General features: G+C 44.4%; 1 protein-coding gene across 2 annotated transcripts in view; it reads left to right on the top strand.

Moving 5' to 3' along the window:
* The window catches only part of LRRK2 (leucine rich repeat kinase 2), a 121,927-nt gene extending 104,730 nt beyond the window's left edge, over positions 1–17,197 (top strand). Inside the window, exons 43-51 of one of the 2 annotated variants that reach the window (XM_075927384.1) lie at positions 4,080–4,180; positions 5,524–5,718; positions 6,866–7,059; positions 7,347–7,419; positions 8,899–9,083; positions 9,434–9,586; positions 11,577–11,785; positions 13,613–13,684; positions 15,470–17,197. In XM_075927384.1, coding sequence (XP_075783499.1) covers positions 4,080–4,180; positions 5,524–5,718; positions 6,866–7,059; positions 7,347–7,419; positions 8,899–9,083; positions 9,434–9,586; positions 11,577–11,785; positions 13,613–13,684; positions 15,470–15,591 — 1,304 coding nt within the window. In that variant the 3' untranslated portion in view covers positions 15,592–17,197. The remainder of the gene's footprint in view (positions 1–4,079; positions 4,181–5,523; positions 5,719–6,865; positions 7,060–7,346; positions 7,420–8,898; positions 9,084–9,433; positions 9,587–11,576; positions 11,786–13,612; positions 13,685–15,469) is intronic. The other variant, XM_075927389.1, reaches the window with a different exon arrangement.
* Positions 17,198–26,180: the final 8,983 nt, after the last annotated feature.

Here is a 26,180-nt window from a genome sequence, read left to right as displayed (position 1 = left end):
TCTCAGAGACTTTCCAGATGGATTTCTGACTGCATTCTGCTATGTTATGAATTGACAAACATGTCCTCCTCCACGAAGTCTGAAAATCCATTCTTCTAGGGCCAGGGCTGCTTTGATGGTCTCTCATTAGGATGTTCTTCTGACTGAGATCTGTAAAGCAGCAACTCAGGGGCTACATCTACATTGCGCATTCTTGCGCAAGAAGATATGCAAATGAGCCGTCATTTTGCGCAAGGGGCTTTGTTCAAGAAGGAGCAGTCTATACTGCTCCTTCTTGCACAAGAACCCCCCTCTTGCACAAGAGCCGTTCTGCCACTTATTTTCAGGCAGAATGGCTCTTGCACAAAAGCCCCTTGCACGAAAACACTGGCTCCTTGGTATGCAAATGAGGCACGGCAATATTCATCACCATGGCTCATTTACAAATCTTCTTGAGCAAGAATGTGCAATGTAAACATAGCCAGGGAGTTAGAGCTCCTTACCTTCATGATACACTACACCCCAGTACAAGCTTCTGTAGCTAACACATCTTTCAGCACAGCTGTCCTCCAGTCGTCAGAACCAAAAGATCCTTGCACCCTCCTTCTCAATAAATACTGCTTATCGGTCACCTACTGTGGAATGCACATAGGGACAATCACTTGAAGAAGAAAATGGGGCTACTTACTTGTACAAGAACTAGAGTTCATTAAGATGTATGGTCCGTATCAGTACTCCACTATCTGCTCTTTTTCTCTGCTTCGGATCCTTCTAGTATGATTCACAATAGAGAGATCTGTCCATGCTTCCCCTTATAACTTCAGCATAGAGCAGAAGAATGGTGAAGGTGCAGAATAATGGATGCTGATAGCAAAAATTTTCTGGTCTCAGGCTTATGCACACTCCCACTGTCAAATACAAAAAGGAACCACAAATCTCAAAAAATTCCGGTTACTGTACAAGCTAAGTAACCGCTCTATCTTGATGTCATTCTCTTTTTTTTTTTTTTTTTTTTTTTTTTTTTTTTTTAAAGGGTGGGAGCAGGAATTCATTTTCACTAGGGAAGCTTGAGAATTGTGTGGCATGCTGCTTTTTTCTGTTAGAAGGAATTACCCACTTTCCTTACAATGTGTAATCAACACACTCTGCAAAGAAGGCTGTGCAGACTGATGAGCTGGAACCCAGAAATGATAATTTAAATAACATTGTAGCTCTAGATTTAGTATGTGCTGTGATGGTTAAAGAGAATTATGTATTGCAAACTATGGGTAAGTGGTAATAACTTAAGCTTGACATTTTTAATGCATTTTCTTGGATAGTTGGATATGATTATGAAAATTAAGGACTTCAGGATAGGAGATGCATGCATTAGAAGAAGTGGGAAGTACTTGCACCTGCATGGTACCTGGGCATTGTGTTTGGGGAGGGTGTGTACTCACAGTTCAGACTCTATAGAAGCTCCACCTAAGGAAAATGGCCATTGGAAATGGTAAATCAGTGAATCTCCTGGATGCTACACCAACTCTTGGATTATGCCATCCCTACAGATAATACAGGATTATAGACATCTTGAGACACAACAACAATGCCTTTTGTGTGGTCTTGCATCATTCAGGATTCCACGATGAGAAGCAGGGTGAACTCAGGAGTGAATAGAGCCTAACATTTGTTGTCAGGATATGCACATTTTGTGGGCTGGATTTTTTTTCTTTAACCTTGTTTAATGTCCTGTCCATATAAGATGATACTGGATATATCACTATGCATTGTGATGGACATAGGTATTTTAGATATCATGTAGCTGCAACATTTTTTGTGGTTACATGGTTAATGAACTATTCCTTGGAGGCGGGGTCGGCAGCCAGTGTGCTCCCAGTCCCAGGGAGCCTTGTGCCACCCTGCACTGCTACCTCTAATACAGAGGCAGCAGCACAGGGGTTCAGGCTGCTCCGTGGGAGCCAATACAAATAGGAGCCAGCTTTCAAGTTGGCTTCTCGCATGTACTGGCTCCCATCTCTCTCCTCACACTCTGCGTTAGAGCAGCAGCACAGGGGTGGATGAGCAGGCGGCTCTGTGGGATCCGATACTGATGGGCCAGCTCCTCCCATGCACCAGCTCCTGCCTGCCTCCTGCTATGCTGCCTCTGGAAGGCAGAAGGGGGAAGGCAACAGCTCTGTGGAGGCCAGCATGCAGGAGTAGCCGGCTTTAAGCCGTCTCTTCACTGCACGATCTCCCTCTCCCCTTCTCCCCTGCTGTGTGTAGTCATCTGGATTAACTGATAAACCTAGGCTTATCAGTTAATCATTGAAATGACTATAAACTAATATCCCTAGATGGACAGAATTAATATTTAAATTTTGGGTTTAGAACGCTCAGTACCTGAAATGAAGTAAAGCACTATGAGAATTTAACCTCCATAATTCCTATAAATGTCATTGGGAGTTCCTATGAAGTGTCCTGAAAATTCATCTCAATGATGAAAAACTTCCTCTAATTCCATTTAATATCTGCCTAACAGAGACAAGTAAATTTTCAAAACAGCATGCTTGGGCATTGCTGAAGTCATTAAGAAGTCAACATTCCCCAATAGTTATCTCTTAGATCCAATTCTGTAACTGGGGAAACCGTGAGTAACATGATGTGGCTGTTTGTAATGACAACCACTCTGGCTGTGTAACTCCAGTTTGCTGGTAATCGAAGTTGAGCATTTAATCTCAAGTGCTCTGCAAATCCAAAGATCTCTGCTTCAAATCCATAGTGCCATGCACGGTTGGATCTGCATACGCGATCCACAGAGATCTGTGGATATGAAGTGGAGATAGACAAACATTCACACAGGGCTGAGCCATGCCCGGCCAATTCCCAAATCACTTTGGAGGTACTTTGCCTCTTCCCAATGACCGCTGTGTTGTTTATAAAGTGAAGCCCTGTCCCCAGCCCCATTTGCAGTGTTGGCCACTTCCCCTCTGCTGGGACTATGAAGCCAGGAAACATGTCCAGGAACAAGGAAATCTGATTTCCAACAGAGCCCAGAGAGCTTTAAATAGGCATTAAAAAGTTCATAATGTGGGCTGGGAGCAGTATGAAGGGGAGAGGAGAAAGGGAGGGAATCAATACCTGGAGGGAAATGGAGAGACCATGACATGCCAAGGAGCTGATCTGCCTGGCTGACAGCTGGGGGGAATGAGCTGACAGTTAATGAGCCAGGGGGAGGTAGGAGCGAGCAAGAAGAACTGGGAGCCCATTCCCTCTGATCAGGGCCCCACAGGGAGGACAGGCCCATGCATATGGGTGGGGGCTCTGAACCAGGCCCTCGGACAACCCATGGGGGTTCCCATCCTGTGCCCTCCTCTCCTCCTCACATCCCTGGGCTTCATCACCGTGTCTCGTGGCAGCATTTGTCCTGTAGCATCTGACTCGGGAAGCCTGGGGGCCGCCAGCAGCAGGCAGGCACAGTCTGGACCAGGCCACTGCAGGGACGTCGAGGCCAGGCTGCCACAGCTATTGCAGGATCTGGGTCCAGCCTTGTGCCTGGTGTCTCCGGCCACGGTAAATTGGAGGATGGGCTAGGTTTGAGGCTATCACAGGTTCCTGTCCTGTGGAGCAGCTTTGAGCACCTACATGGCACTGAATAGCAGCATGACTGTGCGACTTATAGGGGACTTAGCTCTCCATCATTCAGTGGCTCACTCTCCCCCCTCCATACTTCCCTGTTCTCCTGAGACACTGCACCTGCACTGCATCTTGCCCCCAGTCTCTGCAAGATCTGCCGTTGTCCACTCATCTCTGATTTCTTCTGCCCCTTCCAGATGGATTGCTGCTGGGGGGTGCGGATGCAGCTAGACGTAAAAGATAGCTAGCAGCTTGCAGGCTGATCCTGGTGTGAGTTGCATCTGATCTGCATCCATCTTTGAATCTAAACAGAGCTCTATTAATCTTTATGCAGTTTGAAATTATACCTTCATATGGGAAGTTTCTCTAGGCAGATTTGTGAGAAACTCTGATAAGAAGAATGGTATTCATAATTTTCACACCTTAGGTGTGATAAATTGTAATAATGAAGCAATTATCTAATTTGAAGCACAAATTTTATATTTTAGATCCTGTCAAAGAATATGGGTGTGTCCCGTGGCCTGAAGTTGAAAATTTAATCAGCAAGTGTTTGAAAGAAAACCCACAGGAAAGACCTACATCTGCCCAGGTAGTTTGTGGTTGTATTATATAATTTCTATGTACTGTTGACTTATTAAGCTCTACCAGTTCAAGAGGAAGTCGTGAACTTGTTAGGATTTTTCTATACAGTGTTAACCTCTGTCATAGTCTGTACCAGAGGAGGGCATATTCTAGTCTGTGCTAGCATGTTGCATACCATATGGACTCTGCTGGCATGCACTAAAAGTTCCCTACGGGGCATTAATGTTGTTCAGTTTCAAGCAGGACTACATTAATGTGCTCTAGAGAACTTCTAGTGTGCACCAATAGGGTTCATGTCAGTCAGTGTGTTACACACTAGTGCACTAGAATTTATACCTTGGGGTGTGTCTAGACTACATTCCTCTTTCGACAGAGGGATGTGAATTAGACACTTCGAAATTGCAAATGAAGCCAGGATTTGAATTTCCCATGCTTCATTTGCATAATTGTGTCATGGCGCTCTTTTGAAAAAACGCTATTTCAAAAGTGAAACCGCAATCTAGATGTAGTTCTGTCAAAAATAGGAGCCTTTTTCGAACGATCCTGTAAACCTCAAAAAATGAGGGTTTTTTGAAGTTTACAGGACTGCGGTTTCATTTTTTGAGGTTTGCAGGATCTTTCGAAAAAGGCTTCTCTTTTCAAAAGAACCACATCTAGACAGCAGTTTCACTTCGAAATAGCTCTTTTTCAAAAGAGCATCAAGATGCGATTATGCAAATGAAGCATGGGAAATTCAAATCCCAGCTTCATTTGCAATTTCGAAGTGTCTAATTTACATCCCTCTGTCAAAAGAGGGATGTAATTTAGACATACCCCCAGTGGTGCAGACCAGTGCACTGTGTGGACTACTCCTTTGTAGGAAGTACAACATTTTCTCCTCTCTATTTTTGAACAGGAACACTTGTGCAATGTACAAATTGGCTGTTTTCGTTAATATTTTGCCATGAATCATCCAGTCATGTTTCTGCCACTTAATTACTTGCTGATTAATACTCATATGCTAGCCACACAGGTTTCATGTCATGGATGATTTCAGTTAACATTAACTATAGTCGGCTTTATAGTGTTTTCTCTATCCCTATATTACCTTGGTCTGTGACATTGGGTAAGATTTTCACACGTGCCTTAAGTGACTTTGTCCTATGGTTTCAATTGGAAAAGTGTATTCATTTTCCCCTGGGAAAAAAGTAATGCAGTGTTGCTGGGGCATAGTGGTTTACCTGCAGTAGATGAGTGACAATTAGATACTGTGATACTGTGTACATAGCTTGTAAAATACTTTATTCTTTACAATGAAAAGTGCTATATGTCCATTAACAGGCAGTTGTTACCTTGTGGTGTCCTTCACAGGTTTATGACATTTTGAACTCTGCAGAACTTATCTGTTTGATGAGACGTATTTCAATATCCAGTGCCTTTACAGCAGAGTGCATGGTCCCTGCCAATCAAAGCTGCAAAAAGACAGGGGTATGGATAGGTGATGGAAGTATAGAAAAAGGACAGGTTTCATTTATCAACTTAAATACAGATGACCATACCTATGTGGTAGGTGTGAACATTGTTATTTATTACTAACTCCTTTTCATTGTTGGGTTAGGGTTAGACATTTCTATATTTACAGATTAATTGCATTTTAACAGTAGGATAGAGCTTCTGGAAAGCTTAGCTCCCAGCTTTGTCTGCTTAAATGCTATACAGCTATGTCAGCTACATCTCATGGTCAAAAATACCAGAAGGCATTTGATATGAGAATCAGAACTGATACCATGAGATGTAGTACAACACCTGTCACTGTTTTGGTTTTTGGGATTTTTCCTTTTGGTTTGGGGGTGGGTTGTGTGGTGTGTGTCTGTTGTGGGTTTTTTTTTTGTTTTGGTTGGTTGCTTGGTTGCTTGGTTTGGTTTTTTTGCTACATAGATTTACCCTATGAAACTCTAAAACATTAGAAACTCTAAAACATCATGTTAGTTACTGATGGAGGTGGGGAATTTGAGGCTTAATTCCCTGATACCTGAAAGTCTGATGCTCATATCAAAAGGGCCTCACAAATTCTTCTTTTTTTTATTAAGAGCCGTTACTGAGTGTGTGTCAGAGACGGGCACAGCTAGAAGTGCTAGGATGGATAAAAGTGAGCAAAGTGAAGTTTAAGTGGATTATCATGAGACTCCCTGACAAGTGAAGCTGGTTAGCTTATGGAATATACAGCAGGGGAAAACCCCTGGGATCTGGACTTGATGATGTGTCAAGGTCACTTTCATCCCTAAATTTCTATGGTTCTCCTGTCCATTTAGCACACCTCACAATATTGCCCTACCACCAATGCATTTCTTCCATTGAGCTGACTGCATGCCAACCCTCAGCCTTTTTGCACTGAGGCAAGAATACAGATCAGAACCCTGGTAAACCCTCCATATCAGCACAATTTCCTGTAATTCCCCCTCCTTCCAGGAGACACGCTAACTGCCCTGGGATGCCTCCACCAGATGTCTCCATTTAGTTTCCAGAATTCCCATACCCAATACTGTCACAAGAAGCAGATTTGCAAACTGGAAGATGGATTACCCAGACTAGATGTGCAAAGTTGCATATGTGTTTCCTAGAAGGGCCTTGTGGTTTTATTTTATGCAATTCAGTAGTGTGATCCTTGCTGAAAAATAACCAGGCTGCTTATAATTATTTTTTCTTGACACAGGACTTTGCAGATGGAAGAATCTTATGTTTAGCTTTAGTGACTCTTTCTACAGAGAAAGAAAACTGGATTGTAGCAGGAACACAGTCTGGTTCTCTGTGGGCATTCAACACAGAAGATGAAAAAAACAAACACCGTCTTCACAAACTGTCAGATTCTGTTACCTGCTTATACTGCAACTCTTTTTCAAAGCAAAGGTATCATTTAGAGTTTAAACATTAGGAGTTACACTTAATTAGACTTCACAGCAGTGCGCTGGTTGTACATGCAGACACCTGTATTATGTGTGCAGCTACATACTGTGCACATGTGTTTACTTGTTCACAGGCAGAGTATAAGTATTTTTTTTGGACATGTGGCCTGTGTTCACTTTTAGCGATCAATAAAGCCCTGATCTGCCAGATACTTCTGTGGGGGTTTTTTAAATGTTTTTTAATACGTATATTTTGATGAGGCAATTCTGGAATTCATAATTTCATTTCAGCAAACAGAATAATTTTTTCCTGGTGGGAACAGCTGATGGCAAAGTAGCAGTTTTTGAGGACCAAGCAGTAAAGGTAAATTTAACATACACAATTCTTTCTGCAAAAATGTAATCTGTAATATGTAAAGTAATTACTTCTAATTGCTTTCTTTCATGCACTTTACAAAAATAAAAAAGGGATGGAAGGGGGCTCTAAAACCAAAACCCAGAGGCACAAATGAGCTATAACGGTATAGAACATCTCTTCTTTTGTGTGTTTATAAAACATATGTTCTTATTTTGTCAATTTCTATATTGCCTTGTATAAGTACATACAGGCAGTCCCCGGGTTACGTACAAGATAGGGACTGTAGGTTTGTTCTTAAGTTGAATCTGTATGTAAGTCGGAACTGGCGTCCAGATTCAGACACTGCTGAAACTGACCGCCAGTTCTGACTTACATACAGAATCAACTTAAGAACCCCAGGCGTCCCCAAGTCAGCTGCTGCTGAAACTGATCAGCAGCTGATTCCAGGAAGCCCGGGGCAGAGCAACTCTGCCTGGGGCTTCCTGTAGTCAGCGCTGGTCAGTTTCAGCAGAAGCTGACTTGGGGACGCCTGGGGCAGAGCAGCTGGGGTGCTACTGGACCAACCCAGCAGCACCCCATCTGCTCTGCCCCAGACGTCCTGATTCAGCCGCTGCTGAAACTGACCAGCAGCGGCTGAATCAGGACCTGGGGCAGAGCAGCTGGGGTGCTGCCGGGTTGGTCCAGTAGTGCCCACGGGCGCTGCAGGACCAATCGGCAGCGCCCCAGCTGCTCTGCCCCAGAGTCCAAAACAAAAGCCTGGTCTGCTGGGGGGGGGGAGCACACTAGCTGCGCCCCCCCCCCCCCCCCAGCAGACCAGGGACACGGGGAGCAGAGCCGCAGCGGCAGCGGGGTGCCGCGCCTCTGAGGCTTTGCTCTGGCAAAGCCTCAGAGGCGAGGGACCCCGCCGCTGCTGCGGCTCTGCTCCCCGTGTCCCTGGTCTGCTGGGGACGGTCCCCAGCAGACCACAGGCACCCGGACTGAAGCCGCAGCCGCGGGGGGGTCCCGCGCCTCTGAGGCTTTGCCAGAGCAAAGCCTCAGAGGCGCGGGGAAGCGGCAGCAGCGGCGGTTCCCCGCGCCTCTGAGGCTTTGCTCTGGCAAAGCCTCAGAGGCGCGGGACCCCCCCGCGGCTGCGGCTTCAGTCCGGGTGCCTGTGGTCTGCTGGGGACCGTCCCCAGCAGACCACAGGCACCGGGTCTCAAGGGGCAGCAGCAGCGGTTCCCGCGCTTCTGAGGCTTTGCTCTGGCAAAGCCTCAGAAGCGCGGGAACCCGCCCGGTGCCCCTGGTCTGCTGGAGACGGTCTCCAGCAGACCAGGGGCACCGGAGCAGCTTACGAACGGGGCTTTCTCGCCCCGACTTCCGGGGCGAGAAAGCTCCGTTCGTAAGTGCGGATCCGACGTAAGTCGGATCCGCGTAAGTCGGGGACTGCCTGTATTGTATTTTCCAGTGGAGGATGGATATATAATATTTATTTATTTATTTTTACAGGGCAAGGATGTTGCACCTTTGAAGATATTAACCATAGGGAATGTTAGCACACCGCTTATGTGCTTTAGTGAATCCACATGTGCATCTGAAAAAAACATAGTTTGGGGATGCTGTGGAACAAAGATCATATCATTTTCTAGTGATATATGTATTCAAAAATTGATTGAGACAAAGACAAGTCAGCTGTGAGTTTTTTATGTTAATGTAATTTGGTGATTCTTGTTTTCGTTAACATTTTTTCTCAGTGTTTTGTTCAAGAGTCCTGTTATGTTTCTTCTTGTTTGTAAATAGCTTTCATAATATTTCAAAATATACATTTCATAATATTTAAAGAGTATAAGATCAACTGATTATTTAATATATTTCTTCTAGTTTCAAAGATTAAGTAATATATAGATCAGCCCGTTATTTTTAAATTCATCAAAGCTTGTTTTATTTTTAGGCTGCACGGGGTCTGTAATTGTAGGCAGAGCTTACCTATTATGAATATATGGTACATTTAATATATATAATATATATTTTCCCCCTTTCTTAGATTCTGTCACAAGGCTTACAGTGATGCAAACATTATTTCAATAGCAGTAGACAAATCTATCTACTTGGCTAAGAAAAACAGCCATTTTGTAGAAATTTGGGATAAGAAAACTGAGAAACTTGGTGAATTAATTGACTGTGCACATTTTCTAAAGTAAGTGTCTTATTTTATACTGTTGGTATTTTAATAGATGAATAGTGTATTCTACTGAAATAATTTATCTAATGAAATACTTTGTATTTTGGGGTTGATGGGAAGGGAATCACTGGTGAGACCAGTTCTGTTGTCAGGCATGGCTTTTCTTTCCTCTGGTCCTAAGTTTTGGACTGGTCCAGACTAGGAATGTTAAGAACTAGTCACCTAGCCAATAAGCAAATGCTTATTGGATAGTCGACTAGTTGCTCCCCTTCCCCCGCTGCCTCTATCAGAAATGCCGCAGCATTTCAAAGGGGCAGCGCCGTAGTGAGCCCGGGATAAGCTGTGCGGCTCTGCCCCTTTGAAATACCACAGTGCTGCATGGAGCCCGGAATCAGCTGAGAAGTCCCCAGCTGGTCCCGGGTTTCGTGCAGTGCTGTCCCTTTGAAAAGCCATGGTGGCCTTTCACAGGGGCAGCACTGCTTTATCGACTAATCGAATAGTCGATGCAAAAATGCATCGACTATTCGATTAGTGAATTACATGCTACTTAACATCCTTAGTCCAGACAAGCTCTTGGGGATTTTTCCAAGGTCTTCATTCTTGAACTTCTATTAATGTAAACATTTTTTTTCACTGACAAGATCTGACTCCACATGAATGCAGATACAAGCATTCTTGTCTGCATCCTTTGTTCCATACCCACATTGAAAACACATGCAACATATCTCAAAATTTCAGATAAGGTTGTTTAATGTTGCTGTCATTTGCTCCTATCCTTTGGAGCCTAACCTTGCAAGATATTGAATGCCTCCTGGAAGAGCTGCATGCCCCCAAATCCCATTGAACTCCAGAAAATGAGAAAGTGACGTTGAGATGAGGGCATACCAGGAGTTACCCTGTGTATACTCTGAAGCACAGGACTTCTGCTTTCAAAAAAAGAGATTCTAAGATGGCAGAAGTGATCACCATTAGTATTAATCCATGCTGGAATCGCTTTTCCTCCAGTGTATAAAGAAGATGTACTGGATCCTCTAAGGACCAGAACTGTAACACGTACACTATATGCAACAATCTACAACTACGTACATATGGTACACACACAATAATATGTATGTATATTAATTGAAATCAAATCCACTTATACTCATAAAACTAGTAGCACATTGAAAGAGGAAATCCTGGCTCCAAAAGGGATTGCATGGGAGGGGAGGGAGGCAGGGGTTTAATCTCTTTTGATCCTTATTGGAATTTCACCGTGCCAGTCTTTTTCAAATATGAGACAGTTCAGGGAAGAAAGGTTTCATTTCAGAATTTCTTTTGTCCCCAGTGCATAAACAATACTCATTATTTTAGGTGACTTTGGTTAGCAATCCAGAGTCCCCCCTCCTCTTTCAAATTACGTGGGCTACACTAGCCTACTTAATTTAACTCTTTGTATATACTTATCTTCACATCTAACAAAGCAAGTGAAAATGGGTACTGTGTGTCAGGGCTGTTTCATTTTCAGTGTCATCCTGTGCTTTAAAAGACTAGAACAGGGAATTATCCAAATGCCACCTTGAAAGTCAAAGAGAAATGAGAATTACCCATGTCCAATGTTCAACCCTGTTCAGGTTGTTCAAGTTAAGACTAATGGTTTTTATAACTTCAGTATTTAACTTGAAGCTAGTTAAGTTGGGATTCATGCAGCCAGCGTTCAAGGTTTCCTCTTAAGTTTTTTTTTTTTCCATCCTTGGGCAGAATACATTTTGTTATGTGCACTGAGGAATGTACAGATGTGCACCACCAATAGAAATACATGCTCTCCACCATGAGCAGCTGTGGGTGTTTTGCTGATCAGCTGAGTGGCATCTGAATTTCTGCTGGTGGCTGCCCATCGCTCAGCTTATAGGGAACACTGACTGCATTGATACTGGATTTAATATTTTTGTCCAGCACAGGAGAGTCATGGGAAATGCCCATGCATGCAAGCAATTTTTAATACAACATCTCTTCATATTTTTAGGGAGGAAATGGTGAAACTAAATAAAGAATCAAAACATACAGTGACTTATTCTGGAAGAGTGAAGACGATCTGTCTGCAAAAAAATACTGCCCTCTGGATAGGAACAGGGGGAGGACATATCCTGCTGCTTGATCTATCAACACGTCGTCCTATGCGAATAATACATGATTTTTGTGACTCTGTTCGAGTCATGATGACAGCCCAGCTAGGTAAGTATTCCAAAAAAACACTTTCTTTATATCAAGTACAGAATTATTGACAATTCTTGTTGGACATGACATTCCATGCACTAATTAGAATTTTCATTGTTTTTCATTCACTTTATTCTGCATGTTTAATCTACATTCTTATGTGAGCAAACACTGAAGAATCTGCTATTGGTGCTCAGATGTGATCACAGTGGCTCCCACACTTTCTCTAGGGAAGCCCCACCTGTGATGAATAGGCTCTTTCCCCCAGCCCCTTTTTGTACTGGCCCCCAGCACATTTGCCATCACCTGTCTGTCCATTTTCTTTCTCCTGCTCTGCCTGTTTTCTCACTTTATTAATTCTCTCCCTCTTCTCCTCTTTTCTCTTTCTTGTTGCTTTCTAGTTGTTCTTTGTGGCTCCCATTCAGCAGAACTCTAACTGGCACCCCCACAGGGCAGAGTTACTTGTGCAGTTTGCAGTTCAGCTGTGTGAAGCAGAAGTAGGCGATAGGCGCTTGGGTTGGGGGACTGCTGCCAGAGCCTACAGCCTTGTACATATGAGCTACTTCTGTGGCCATAGGCCCCTTACTGTGAGCCACTGTGAAAAGTAGGGACTGAGGGTGGGTGTTTTTCAAGGAGTTATTTCTGCTTTATACATAGGCACTGGGCACATTTGCAAGGGTCTTGATTGCCCCCCCTTCCCCAGCACCTCGCTTTAAAACTTTAGCCGCCACCACATGGGCGGCTGGGGGTGAGAGGGCGGGGCCTGGAGAGGGTCCTGGGCCTTGCCCCCTCCCTCCCAGCAGCCAGGGGGGAGAGAGGATTGGGCCTGGCAAGGGGCCTGATCCCTGCTTTCCCGCCCACTGCGGGGAGAGTGCGGAGCCTAGCGAGGGGCCTGAGAACCGCTCCCCCTGCCTCCCAGTGGCACCACCCCCTAATCTGCAGTATATTTTAGAGAGTTTGTATTTGGTCCAGAACTCCTCCTCAATGGTAAGAGCTAGGACCAAATTCAGTACACAGCTTCCTCTCATCATAACTTAAAGCAAGGTCAGGGTTTGGTTGTGCTAGGAAAATGGCAGGTGCCCAGAATGGGATTGCTTCTCATAGAATGAATCAGAATCACCAAAACAACTGCAGTTCTCAAAATGGATATAACTGAGCAAATGTTAAAAAAGACTAAAACAAGATGAGCCAGAAAAATAGAATGAACCTGTAATAGGATTGCTTCTCATAAACCTTACAGAAAAGAGAGAAAACAGAAAACTTTGGAGTAGTGCTCTGTTTTGGCACAGTTAAATCAATGCTTGTTTGAAAACTAGAAAAAATGTTATTTTAAACCAAATTCACTACAGCCTTTTTTTTGTTAAAACATAGTGAAAAGAGTTTATAGGGATGAAGAAACAAAATACACGATGTAATTCCTGAATTACAGACCCAAGCATTGCTGAGTAATCTGCTAATATTCCGTAAGACACAGGATACCTGTCTTCACATGTACACTTGTAGAACATTAATATATTTTCATTGCAATTTTTTCTTTATTCTACCATTGGGGCTGGGTGGATGTAAATGAAGATTATAATGTATAATATGTATGTAATTTATCCTTGGTCTTTGATAAATTTCTATATTAAATGGGAGTGCACATACACTGCATTTTTTCATGCCACTTTGGTAATGTTTAATTATGATATTTTCTAACAGAAAATTATATAAGATACATTAGTTTACGGAAATCTTCTTTCTCTCTTCCTTCAGTGGTGCTTGTAAACTGTTTCTTCTGGTCTTTCATAAAATGAAATCCAAATATTAGTTAAAATTAAAATGTAACATTTTTCTTTTGAAAAGGGAGCTTCAAGAATGTCATGCTGGTTTTGGGGTACTGCTACAAATGTAATGAAGACAACAAACATCAGAAAGGTATCTGGTAACTTATTTTACTAATCAATGAGAATTATGTTGTAAAAAATCTTGTACTTTTTTTTTGTCAAGATGTCTGTTAGATATCATTTGATAATATCATTTGATATATTTCACTGCAGTTTTTTTGTTGCTTGTGTGTTTCTAGACTCATGCCAAATTGAACTTGTAATGTATAACAATCGCATATTAATATGAAATTAAATATATTAGAGATGAGTTGATTTGGATAAAAAAATAACCAGACAAATCTTTACTCAGAATTCTAACTGAACCAGAACCTCTTTTAAGGTTCCTGGATTCTAAGGATACGTCTAGACTACAGAGTTTTGTCGACAGAAGTTTTGTCGACAGATACTGTCGACAAAGCTTCTGTCGACAAAGAGCGTCTACACTACATTCAGTTCTGTCGACAAAGCAAGCTGCTTTGTCGACATGGCAGTGTAGACGCAAGGACAGTTTACATGCAATAACGTTATGTCGACAGAACTCAGCGGTAGTGTAGACGCAGGTATAGTTTTGTCGACAAAAGTCCACTTTTGTCGACAAAACTCTGTAGTCTAGACACACCCTCACTGTAATAAAATTATTTGCCTTGTTACTGTGTGTAACAGTATCCAAAATGATACCTATAGTAATCAGAATTGAGGCTAGGGGGCCTCGTCTTACAAGCCTTTTTCACGCCAAGTAGTCCTTTCATTTCCTTACTTCACTGAAACCAATGAGACTGCTTCATGGAGAAAAGACTCACTCCGTGCATAAGGATTATAGGACTGAGCTTACACCCAATGTAGTCTGAGCCATGGCAGGTTTAAGATTCAGAGGTATTTTAATTCTGTTTTCTGATTTGGGCTTGATTCTCATTTGCACTAAAGCTCATCCAGATCTATTATTTCTAACTAATTTTAACTGTAGTAGTCTGTAACTTTTTAAAAACAACTAGTAGTCCTCTGGTAACTTAGAGACTAACAAATATATAAGTTAAATGCATATTTTATATATGTGTTAAATACATAATTATATATATGCATTTAACACCTTATTTACATCAAAAGCTAAGTATGGGACACTTCCAGCCCACTCAATTAGCCTCATTAGCACCGGTACTTCTATTGACTGGTAATTTTTTCCCCCTTCCTTTTCTGTTATAAATTCTGGCTTCCTAGTCTTTCCAGTTCAGCTTCCAGCTCAAAAGAAGAAGTGGGTTTTGCCCACGAAAGCTCATGATTGATAGAGAGATTTGTTAGTCTCTAAGGTGCCACAGGACTACTTATAATTTTTTTTAAAGATTCAAAATCACATCTCTAATGCAATACAGGTTGAACCCTTCTGGTCTGGGACTCTGTGGTCTGGCAACATCTGTGATCCACAGGATAACAGATGTTGCTGAATCAGAGAGCTGCAGCCATTGGGATCGGGGGCCAGGAGTGGAGCAGATCCACTGGCCGGGTGACCAGCAGCCAGGAGTGTCCAGGCAGAGCTTGTGGAGCTGAACCAACGGCTGGGGGACCGGGTCTGGAGCTGGGCCAGCAGCCGAGGGTCAAGGAGCCCTGGTGGTGAGGGCCAGCAGCAAGGCTGATGGCTCTGAGGGAAGCCCAGTCAGGAAGCTGGCAGCCCTTAGGGAGAGCCCAGAGTTCGGCAGCAGAGGGTCCAGAAATGACCTCCCTTGGTCCAGCGACCTCCCTTGTTCGGGACCAGTCAAATCCTGAGGGATTGTCCAGAGAGGTCCAACTTGTAATTGTATCTGAAGAGTACTTTTACATTGTTTTATTTTTATTTTTACAGAAGTGCAGTCATGTGTGTCTGTGTGGGACATTAAGCTGCCCCATGAAGTACAAAACCTGAAAAAGCACATTGAAGTGAGACAGGAATTAGCAGAAAAAATGAAAAGTTTTTCTTCAGATTAAGAAGTGGAGAGTCACCTTGTTTCCCAGTTTTCCTTTGTTTTAAACTTTCACTCTATATTACATTGCATTTTTTGTTAAAGAAAAAAAGGGAATGTTTTCTGAAGAGAGTGACATTCATTATTTCATGATTTTGAAGGATGACAATTTGTATTTATTTTCAAGGAGTGAAAACTATTCACTCAGGTTTTTTTCATCCTTAACAGAATTGTGTCCTTATGGCCAAAATCTACTTTCAGCAACCCTGATATAATTACAAAGTACTGTATCTTCACTGCCATTTTTCTGATATTGATTATACCACATAAATCCAGATTAAATCCAGAGGATTGGATTCTGCTTCTACTTACATCCATGTATATGCAGAGTAATTTCCTTAAGTTGACACTGTAAATGAGACCAAAGTTTAGGCCTCACTCTGTATACTGCTGCCTGCATGTATGAAGCTCACTGGTAGTTAATGTTCTTAGTTAAACTCGTATTTAATAATTTTGACTACATGAAGGAAAACATTGTCCATTGTATGGTGAATAGTACAGCTAATTGATGGTATTTATACAGCCTAGTTTAAAAATAAAAGGCTGAATAGGTCAGGCTTTTTTCTTCCTATGTACATTAGAAATGTGGCAGTTTTAGTCTGTTCATAAAGGCTATGCATGGCAACAGCAAAGACAATTTCAGAATGAAAGAGCTGGTGAAAATAGTGCCTTGTTTCATTACGGGTGTATGCCTTGCATTTGGCAGTTCATTCTCATTCATAGAAACACTATCATTTCATAACTCATTCACACATGTAACTCTACCACTCACTTTGCATGGTCAGAGGGTCAAATACTTGTTCTGAAAGTTGCTGTAAATAAAACACAGAATATGGTATGATATGGCACTTCTTGGGTAGCCATCCAGTGTGCTATAAAGTTCCCATGGCATATTCATGCAATAGAATGGTCCTGTTTGCTTATCTTAATCTGAAAAAGAATGAAAACTTTGCATGCATGGTAAATATGAATACTAAGTTTACCATCCAGCCGTGTTATGAGGACCTTATAGTGATACTTTTGTAGTATGTAGTGGAATCTGCAGGCATCCAAGAATAAGCTACTTTTTGCCTTGTGTAGCCCCACTGTGAGGCTACTTGTACACATTTACACCTGCCTTTATTCTGGAGATACTATTTTGTTGCTCTGTATCAATACACCCAGTCCTCTGATAGCATGCACTTAGTGCCTTACTGCCCTCTTTCATACTACTGACAGATGTCTTTCTCTAACTATTGGACCAACAGCATCTTCACCATAGCAAGCCTTCAATTCCAGGGAGCAAAAACCCCAAAGTCATTCTGAAATTTGTCCCCTGCGGAGCAGAGCAAGGTATTGCCACCAAACAAGTCTTTTCCCTGCCCCTTTTACAATTATAAATAATTCCTGAAATAGGACAACAGAGTGCATAGAACTTTCTCAAAATGAATCACTATTTGGTTATTTGAATTCTTTTCATGTGTGCACTTTTTTTAATGTGTTTGTTATATTATGTGCTATGAGTAATGCTATTTATATTGGATTTTATAACTCAAATATATTATTTTTATCAAAGAAATAAACTTAAATATTTGATATTTTGCATGCTGAAGTCAGTTTCTGTGGAGCTGAGATCCGACCACTTATGTCTAGTAGTCTTATCAAATTTGCAGCCATGAAAATTGAGTCATGGACAATGAAATCTGGTCTTTTTGTGCAACTTTTACCTTATAGTATAGGATGAAATGTATACAAAAGTACACCGTGTTTCTCAAACCAATGGTCCTGACCCACAATGGGGGCACAAGCCTACCTATTGTGTGAAGGGAGTATCAGACTATTCCCACCCTTACTTCTCCATTGTTGAGGGAAGTGGCACTGCCTTCATAGTTTGATACCTGGCCAGTGGCAACTGCTCTCCAACCATCCAGTTTTGAAGACATCAAAGAAGCAGAGCTGTCTCATCTGAAAAAGTGGGTTGTGCCCACGGAAGCTCAAGATACCATCTACATGTTTTGTTAATCTTTAAGGTGCTACTAGACTATTCATTGTTTTCCCACTTTGGGAGGGTCCAACTCTTCATGGGGACATGGAATCACGGCACCCTGAGGTGGGTTTAGGAGATTAGTGGGAGACCTGGCACTGCACTCTTGAGCAGTGGCAGGAAACAGATCAACTCAGCCTGCTTCACTCCATAGGCTTCGAGCATCATTCAGGGAAGGGAATTTGGGAGAAGGGGTGGAATGGAGACAGGGAGAGGTGAAGCAGGGGCAGGAGAAGGTGGGGCCTAAGATGGATGGTCTATGTATCCTTTATCCTTCCTTAGTACATGGCGCTGGATTAGATAACCTCAAGGTCCTTCCATTTACATTTCTTTGATTCTGTGCCTCTATAATTTTATTATCATGACCTAAATAGATAATAGTATATCTTTAATTTTCCAAGTCTGACTATATTAAACTGGGAAGCTTAAAATTTAAACAGTAAAAATATTTACAACGTATCTCTTTAGCAGGAACTGAAGACTTCAGCTTATGTTGACTCGAATTGTTTTAAACTTTTCTGAGTATTAGTTTCAGTCTAATTCAGATGAGAACCAGATTTTTCTGGAGGTACTTGCAGGAAATCAGGCAAGAAAAAGCATCTGTGATTGAAATTCTTGTAAAAGCCCCTTAATGAAAAAACAGTGAACATATTTGGACTGCTGTGACGTGACCATTTCCTGCAGGGCTAAATGAATTTCCATTAAATGTTCTGCTGAATATTCCATGACATGGAGCTCCTGTACAGGACCACATTCTCCCAGAACAAGTGTTATCAAAATGAAAACAAGGGAGAGTGTGGGAATATTTGAAAATATGTAGGCTTATTATAACTCTTTATGGAGAAAGTATCATCTTGGGGTATGGCTAGACTGCAGGGGTTTTTGGGAGATATCCCGAAAAAACTCTGCTGCGTCCAGGGAATGCGTTTGCTCTTCCGCTTCTTTTTGCGGTAGGGCAAATGTGCTCTTTCTGAAGCCCCCTGTATTCCTCATTCCACAAGGAAGAAGGGGGGCTTTTGAAAGATGTTGGGTTTTTTTCAAAATTTGGCCCAGTCTAGACGGACCAAATTTCAGAAAAGCCTCTTCCAACAAAGAATCGGAAAAAGATATGCAAAGTGTGCTCCGTATTTTGTGTATCTTTTTCTGATAGATCCTCACAGTCTAGCCATACCCCTACCGTCAGAAGTCCCTCAGAAGTTTTAATGGCATGTCCAAGATCACACAGAAAAAAGATTGGCAGAGCTGGAAACAGAAACCAGATATCCTAGTTTTCATACCTGTGTTTTAGTCACAAAGTGAATTTTAGTCCTTCTCTTTTCAGTAGTACAGGTTGTGCTGAGTTATTGGATATTTCCTCAATCTACTTTAAAAGCTCTAGCACTGTAAGAGGTGTTTCCCTCATACAAAATATCACCTCTAGCAAAGAGTCACTAGGAAAAGGGGAAAACTCATTTTCTCTGGTATCATGCACAGGACTAGAATACGTAGAAAAATAAATATTTTCACCTTAGAGTGTAAAACTGCAGCACATAAAGATATTTAACATGCATCCATAAGGGATCAAAACAGCTATGCAGAATGATACTGACAAAGGTTTGGGTTTGTTTGTTTGTTTTTTTAACATCTCCATACAGGAGCATGTACACTTTCTGGAAAGAGTTTTCAGGATCTTCAACTGCTGGTTGTTTCTCTTTCTAAATGTAGCATTTTATAGTGTGATTGTGAAGGATTCAGAGACTCTGAAAGATTGAGGCTGTTAATGCAATTAGAAATGTAAAAACTGGAACTTCTTCTACTTCATAGGAAATTCCACCGTTTAAAAGAAAAATTCCAAATAGGAACAAATGCAGAAATTTCAAAATTTCAGACAAGACAAAAAAATTCTGGAAAACTTGATTTGGGACCATGGGGAGCTTTGAGGTTCTCTGTAGGAGACTCCCCACTCCTATGACCCAAAGCCCTAGAAAGCAGTAAAATAACAAAGAAACAATGAAGGTGGGGACTCCAGGCCTGACTAAAGAGGCCTCATGGAAGCAGCCAAATAGATCCCAGCAGGCTCATATGAAAGGAGCTGCAGGACCTTAACAGGTCAGCTTAGGGCTGGGACCAGAGGAGAGAACACTCATCTCTGGCCTGGTGATAGAGAAGAACCTTAGGATACTAGCCTTGAACTAGGCCTTGAGATGAAAGGGAGCTGGTAGGAAGAGGCCCAGGGAAATAGTAGATTGGAGCATGTGACTGTTGTGTATAGAGTGCATGGGTTGGTAGCCGGAGTAGAGGGAGGAGTAAAGGGTTCCCCTACAGGCCACAGATAAAGTAGCATAAACCCCAACAAAGCCCTGAATTTAAAGGACCCAGATATCAGGCTGAAGACCATAGTGACAGGAAAAGACTATTTTGCAGTGGGTGTGTCTGGGGTTAGTGTCTCACTGACTTCAGTTGGTTCTGGTTCTGAGGGAAGATACGGAAGCATTTAAACATTCAAACATCAGCTTGATTTCTTTTTAATGAAAGACAAAATGGACGTTATACAAACAAACCCTTTGGGTTTCTTCATGACAAGACAATTATTTTCTTTGTCCAAACTGATTTATACACAGTTCTGTAGGAGAAAGAAAGAGCATGAAGCATGGGCCTGGTGCTTGAACCAAAGTAAGCAAAAGTTATGCTATGGCTACGTCTAAACTGTGGCACTATTTCAAAATATAACAGGCTTGCTAGTCCCTATAAACACACAAAACAGGGCATTAGACACTCATTTCACTCTTTCATTCCAGGGTACAGATAGATAATGAGAGAGATTTCCCTCCATGCTCAAGTTGTTGAATGGCATTTTAGTTGTGGAACTCACGGGACTAAACCCCTTGTGCAGTATTTTGGAACAATAAGGGCACAAATACACAGCAAGGCAAAAGTTGAATAAAACTTGAGCTACATCAATTGCATAGCTTACGTCAATTTTCCCACACAGCTTAATTTTCCCACACAGCAGGAAGTTGAAGAAAGAACACTCTTCGACTTCCCTTACTCCTCGTAAAATGAGGGTTACCAGACGTCAGAGTAAGAGGTCCTCCAGCTCGACATTATTTTGAAGTAATGGCTTGCAGTGTAGACACGCTCATGAATAACTAGTGGTGGCCCGTCAATACAGGTGAACTAATGGTTTCCTAAGGCACCAAGATAAATGGCCGTTGAGGGCTTTGGAGGTGGTGGCGCCAATAGCATGCCGATTGCATATTTTGCCTAGAGTGCCAGTTGCCGGCAGCTCATCTAGGGCCACTCCTGTAAATAACACTGCTGCGTAGACATAGCCTGAGAGTTATTTCCACACTATGCTTTGACCCAGTGGTCCCGAACCTTTTGAGGTTGTCGGGCGCCAGGGGGCGTGGCCGTTCACCTGCCGGGCGCCAGGGGGCAGGGACACGCCCGGGGCCGGGGCCCCCCCATAGCCGCGCGCCCAGGGCTGGTGCTTCCCCTTCCCCCCTGCAAGCGCCGCACGCCCGGGGCCGGCGCTTCCCCCTCCCCCCTGCAAGCGCCGCGCGCCCGGGGCCGGCGCTTCCCCTCCCCCCCGCAAGCGCCGCGCCATGTGCCCGGGGTCAGGCCAGCCCCGAGCACCTGGCGGGCGCATGCAAGTGCCCCCGCGGGCGCCATGGCACCCGCGGGCACCGTGTTGGGGACCACGGCTTTGACCACTAAATCCTTAATCCCTCAAAGATTGCTGCAGGGGTAGATCCTTGCCCCTATATAGCCCCCTCTTAACTATTTATTTAGCTTATTTAGCACAGCCATTCCCAATGGGGACTCGCACAGGTGCATGGCTATAATCTCATATGGTTCGCTTTGCAATATTGGGATCTATGGGATAAATTAGGGCTTCCATAGCATGGGAGAAGGAGGGCAGAAGCTCCAGACATGGGGGGCTATGGCTACACTGTAGCCTTCTTCCAGAAAAGCTTATACAAATTGGCTGTGTCTACACTGGCATGAATTTCCGGAAATGCTTAAAACGGAATACTATTCCATTTTCAGATTTTCCGGAAAAGGAGCGTCTAAATTGGCAGGCTGTTTTTCCGGAAAAGCCCTTTTTCCGGAAAAGCGTCTGTGGCCAATGTAGACGCGCTTTTCCAGAAAAGAGCCCCGATTGCCATTTTCGCGATCGGGGCTTTTTTCCGGAAAAGACTACTGGGCTGTCTACACTGGCCCTTTTCCGGAACAGTGTTCCAGAATAAGGACTTATGCCCGTGCGGGAGCAGAATAGTTTTTCCGGAATAGCGGCTGATTTTGTACAGTAGAGCATCGTTGCTTTTTCGGAAATTCAAGGGCCAGTGTAGACAGCTCGCAGCTTATTCCGGAAAAGCGGCTGATTTTCCGGAATAAGTGGCCCAGTGTAGACACAACCATTAAGTGTGGCATGGAATATTGCAATGCTTCATTTGCATAATTAATTAGCAGCCTCTTTTGTGCAAGAAGCTTTTGCGCTAAAAGGAGCTTTCTAGATGGCTCCTTTTTAGGCAAAACCCCCTCTTGTGCAAGAGCTGTTCTTTCTGAAAAAACGAGGAAAAGTTTTCTTTACCTAACTTAACAAAAAATGAGCTATCCAGGATCTTTTGAAAAAGCCTGCCATTTTTGAAAGAACCATGTCTGGACCGCAGTTTTACTTTTGAAAGAGCGTCATGATGTGATTATGCAAATGAAGCACTGGATATTTAAATCGCTGCTTCATTTACAATTTCGCCGTGTCTAATTTAATCCCTCTGTCAAAAGAGGGTTATAGTCTAGACACAGCCTGAGAAACACTTCTTGTCAGGTGGTTAAACACTGGAATAAGTTGCCTTGGGAGGTTGTGGAAGGAATCTCTAGCTCTGGAGATATTTAAGAGTAGGTTAGCTAGATGTCTAGATGGAACTGGGTCCTGCCGTGAGGACAGGGGACTGGACTCAATGACCTTTCAAGGTCCCTTCCAATTCTAGTGTTCTATGATTCCCACTCCAGGTCATCATGGGGTGGCTGGCACCTGCTGCTGTCACTGGGTTGGGAGGATGATGCAGGAGGTGGTGGACACATCTCACTCGCAGCTGGCCCAGCTATGATGAAAAGAGCAAAGGGCAGTCATCTCAGGAGACATTGTGCACAAAGCCTAGCTCCTGTCAGTGTGCTGACACTGAAAGGCGTCCGTTCAGATGATGGCGAAGTGCTTTGAGCAAGGCCATCTGTAGTCTAGATAGCAGCACTGTCCTGCAGGGGCATGGATGCCTTAGGGGAGCCTTACTAACCCCATGTCCTGGGGACAAGCAGGCATGGGTGAAGGGGAGGCTGGGGGAGGGCTCATCTTCCCTCTGTGTCCCACACACATCAGGTCCGACACTGACAACATCCTACAGGGAGAGGCTTTCTACCCATGCCCACTGGAGAAGGGAGGGGGAGCATTTCGGGGAAGGTGTGTGTGAGCAGGGTGCTACTGGCGTCCCTTCCACTTCCTTCCTCTCACAGGGGATCGATGGCTTCCCCGTCATGCTTGACTGGGAGTAGATGCTACCTGAGAGGGCAGGCATGACCATGTGCCGTGTGCTGCACTACTGTGTGTTTCCCTGATCCCAGCCTCCTTACTGGTGACTTGTGGTGGGAAGGTGCCCCACCATGGAGCTGGGAGTAAGGCAGGCCTGTTCAGGAACCTTGTGAGAAGGAGCGCAGGGTTCCTGTGTGAGAGCCTCATGGGGCTGCCTGCACTGGCTGCTGTGTGATCCCCAGACGGAGGAGCAGCCAGCCCCTTGTTGCCCACTGCCTTCCCCCATGTGTGTCATGGGGAAGTAATGGCACTCACCTGAAGTGCCTTCCCTGGCCTCATCCAAGTCAAGGGAGACATGGGGGGGGGGGGGGTAGGGGACAGCTCCAGGCTGAAGCTGAGCTCTTGGCTGGCAGGCAGTGTCAGTGCTGGCTGCCCCCTCCCTGCTCTCATCCTCTGCCAGCTCCTCCTCCTCCTCCTCCACAGCCCCACCCTTATGGAGGCTGAGGATTGGTGTGGCCAGACCAGAGTCCACAACAAGGGAAGGGGAAGGTGAACTGCCCCCCCCTTTCCCAAGATGGCATCCAGCTGTTTGCCGTAGCAGCACGTGAGGTGCCACCCCAAAGCAAGGCCTTTACTCCCCACCCTTTGTGTAGGCCTGCTGGTGTTCTTTGCCTTTCACCTGGACCTGGTCCTAAGCCTGGCAGTGCCCCTTCTTGGCCAGGCTGGTGGCCATCCAGCCATAGACTTTAGCATTGTGCCTCTTGGTGCAGCGTTCCTGGATGTTGGTCTCATCCCCACAGACCTCAATGAGCTTGAGGGTCTCCTCATCAGTCCTGGAGGGAGCCCTCCTCTTTTGCCCCTGCCCAGGGGCTTCAGAGGTGGCTGCCAATGTGCTTGCAGCCATGGGGGGGGGGGCTCAGTGGGAGTGCTGGGGTCTGCCATGGCAGCAGGGAAGGCTGTGCATGACTCCCCCACATGATTTCTCACCACCAGCACCTCCTACCTGGGGCCTTCATGCTCTGCTTGTTCCCTCCCCGTCCCACATTACCTGGCAGGGAGCATGGGGATCTGTCCCTCAGGGTAGGGATCCACGAATGCCTTCTCCCAGGCAGCTTCTGGTCTCTCAGCCTGCCTGGCATCCCAGGTAGGCACCATGGTCAGAGGCTGCCTGGGCCCTTGGCCATGTCTCTTCCCTCCCTTTATTTATAGTGCAGTGGGGGGAAATCTGACTCTCAAACTTGATTGCCCAGAGGACTAAAAGTCAGCAACCCATGTGATACTTCTGCCAGCCTTCTAGAGCACAAGTCAAGTGGGGAGATGGGGGCTGTGTCTAGACTGCAAAGCGTGGGTCTTGGCTTGACTCAGGCTTGGGCCCTTGCACGCTCTCAGGGGATTCCTGGATCCAAGGACTGAGCACAATGGGCTCGTCTACACTGGCCCCTTTTCCAAAAGGGGCATGCTAATTTCACAGGTCGTAATAGGGAAATCCACGGGGATTTAAATATCCCCCAGGGCATTTAAATAAAAATGTCCACCGCTTTTTCCCGGCTTTTAGAAAAGCCGGAAAAGAGTGTCTACACTGGCCCCAATCCTCCGGAAAAAAGCCCTTTTCCAGAGGATCTCTTATTCCTACTTTGAATGTGCTTTGAAGTAGGAATAAGAGATCCTCCGGAAAAGGGCTTTTTTCCGGAGGATCGGGGCCAGTGTAGACACTCTTTTCCAGCTTTTCTAAAAGCCGGAAAAAAGCAGCGGACATTTTTATTTAAATGCCACGAGGGATATTTAAATCCCCCGCGGATTTCCCTATTACGACCTGTGAAATTAGCATGCCCCTTTCGGAAAAGGGGCCAGTGTAGACGTAGCCAATGTGTCTGAAGGAGGAAGAGAGAGAGAGAGGCTTGAGGCTGTGTTTTGAGCTCCGGGCTTACCCTGCAGTATAGAAAAAACTCTCCCTACCTTTATGGCTCAGTGTCTGCATCTCCAAAGTGGGGGGTTTAATTATGAACTAACTTTTGTAAAACATGCAGCTACCCCTGTTGAGGGGCATTGGCGGGGTAGCCGGCATGGGCAGTGCAGTGTCTGCATCTGAGCTGTAGATAAGCAAAAGGCTTTCCATCTCCAGGCTTGCCTGGAGCGTGATAGCCCCAGCCTTTCAGCACAAGGTACAACAGAGGGCACACAATCATCTGTCCATTCTAGTGGGGCTTGTGTTTTAAAGCAGGACTCAAGAATACACAGTAAGATGAAATGCTACCAGACTTGAACATACATAGTTACCATTACGTAGGAGTTACACCAACTTCTGATGCCCAGTGTCAAGAGACCGGTAAGGCCTGTTTATAGTTGCACCTCTAATTCTCTGCAAATTTTCTTACAGTGAAACGCCACCCAGCTGCTGCATATGTGGGTTTTGTGCAGTTGCTGCCTGGGACTTGGGGATGTGTGAAATCCATCCATCCTGCCCACATGCAGGTGCTAAAAGCCACATGGGAGCTGATGGCTCCTGTGTGTGGAAGAGAGACTATGACCCTGCATGGGTCTGTGTAATCACTGACTGCCATGGGAGGAACCAGTGAAGAATTGCTGGGCTCAGGTCTCTTACTGTAGGCACAGCCTGGCTGTTGAGTACAGCCATTCAGACATGCTGGGCAGAGCACAACAGTCAGATCCTTCCCTGCATTGGCACCCGTGGTGGGGGCAAGCAGAACGATCGGTAGTAGCATGTCCTCCCCTCTAATAATGGAACTGCTGGTGACGTATCTGAGGAGGGAAGGAAAGAAATGAAACAGGTTCATCTGAATGCAGTAGGGCATGGGCTCCTTAGTTCAGCACCCGCCCGCTTTCTTGGAGGAGAAGTGAAACCCAGCTGCTTGTGTTGTTCAACTTGAGCATGTGATTTTGACCATTTGCATTTTCAGGCTTCTCTCCACAGGCTGCTTGTCTATCCTCTGACACGGGTATTAAAGACACATTCAACTCTCTGTGTGGCACTGTCCCACTCCCTTAATTTCAGAAACTAGTTGCA

This window comes from Pelodiscus sinensis, chromosome 1 (assembly GCF_049634645.1).
Source record: "Pelodiscus sinensis isolate JC-2024 chromosome 1, ASM4963464v1, whole genome shotgun sequence".
In the NCBI taxonomy this organism is placed as follows: Eukaryota; Metazoa; Chordata; order Testudines; family Trionychidae; genus Pelodiscus; species Pelodiscus sinensis.
This window is presented reverse-complemented; position numbering and strand designations above follow the sequence as displayed.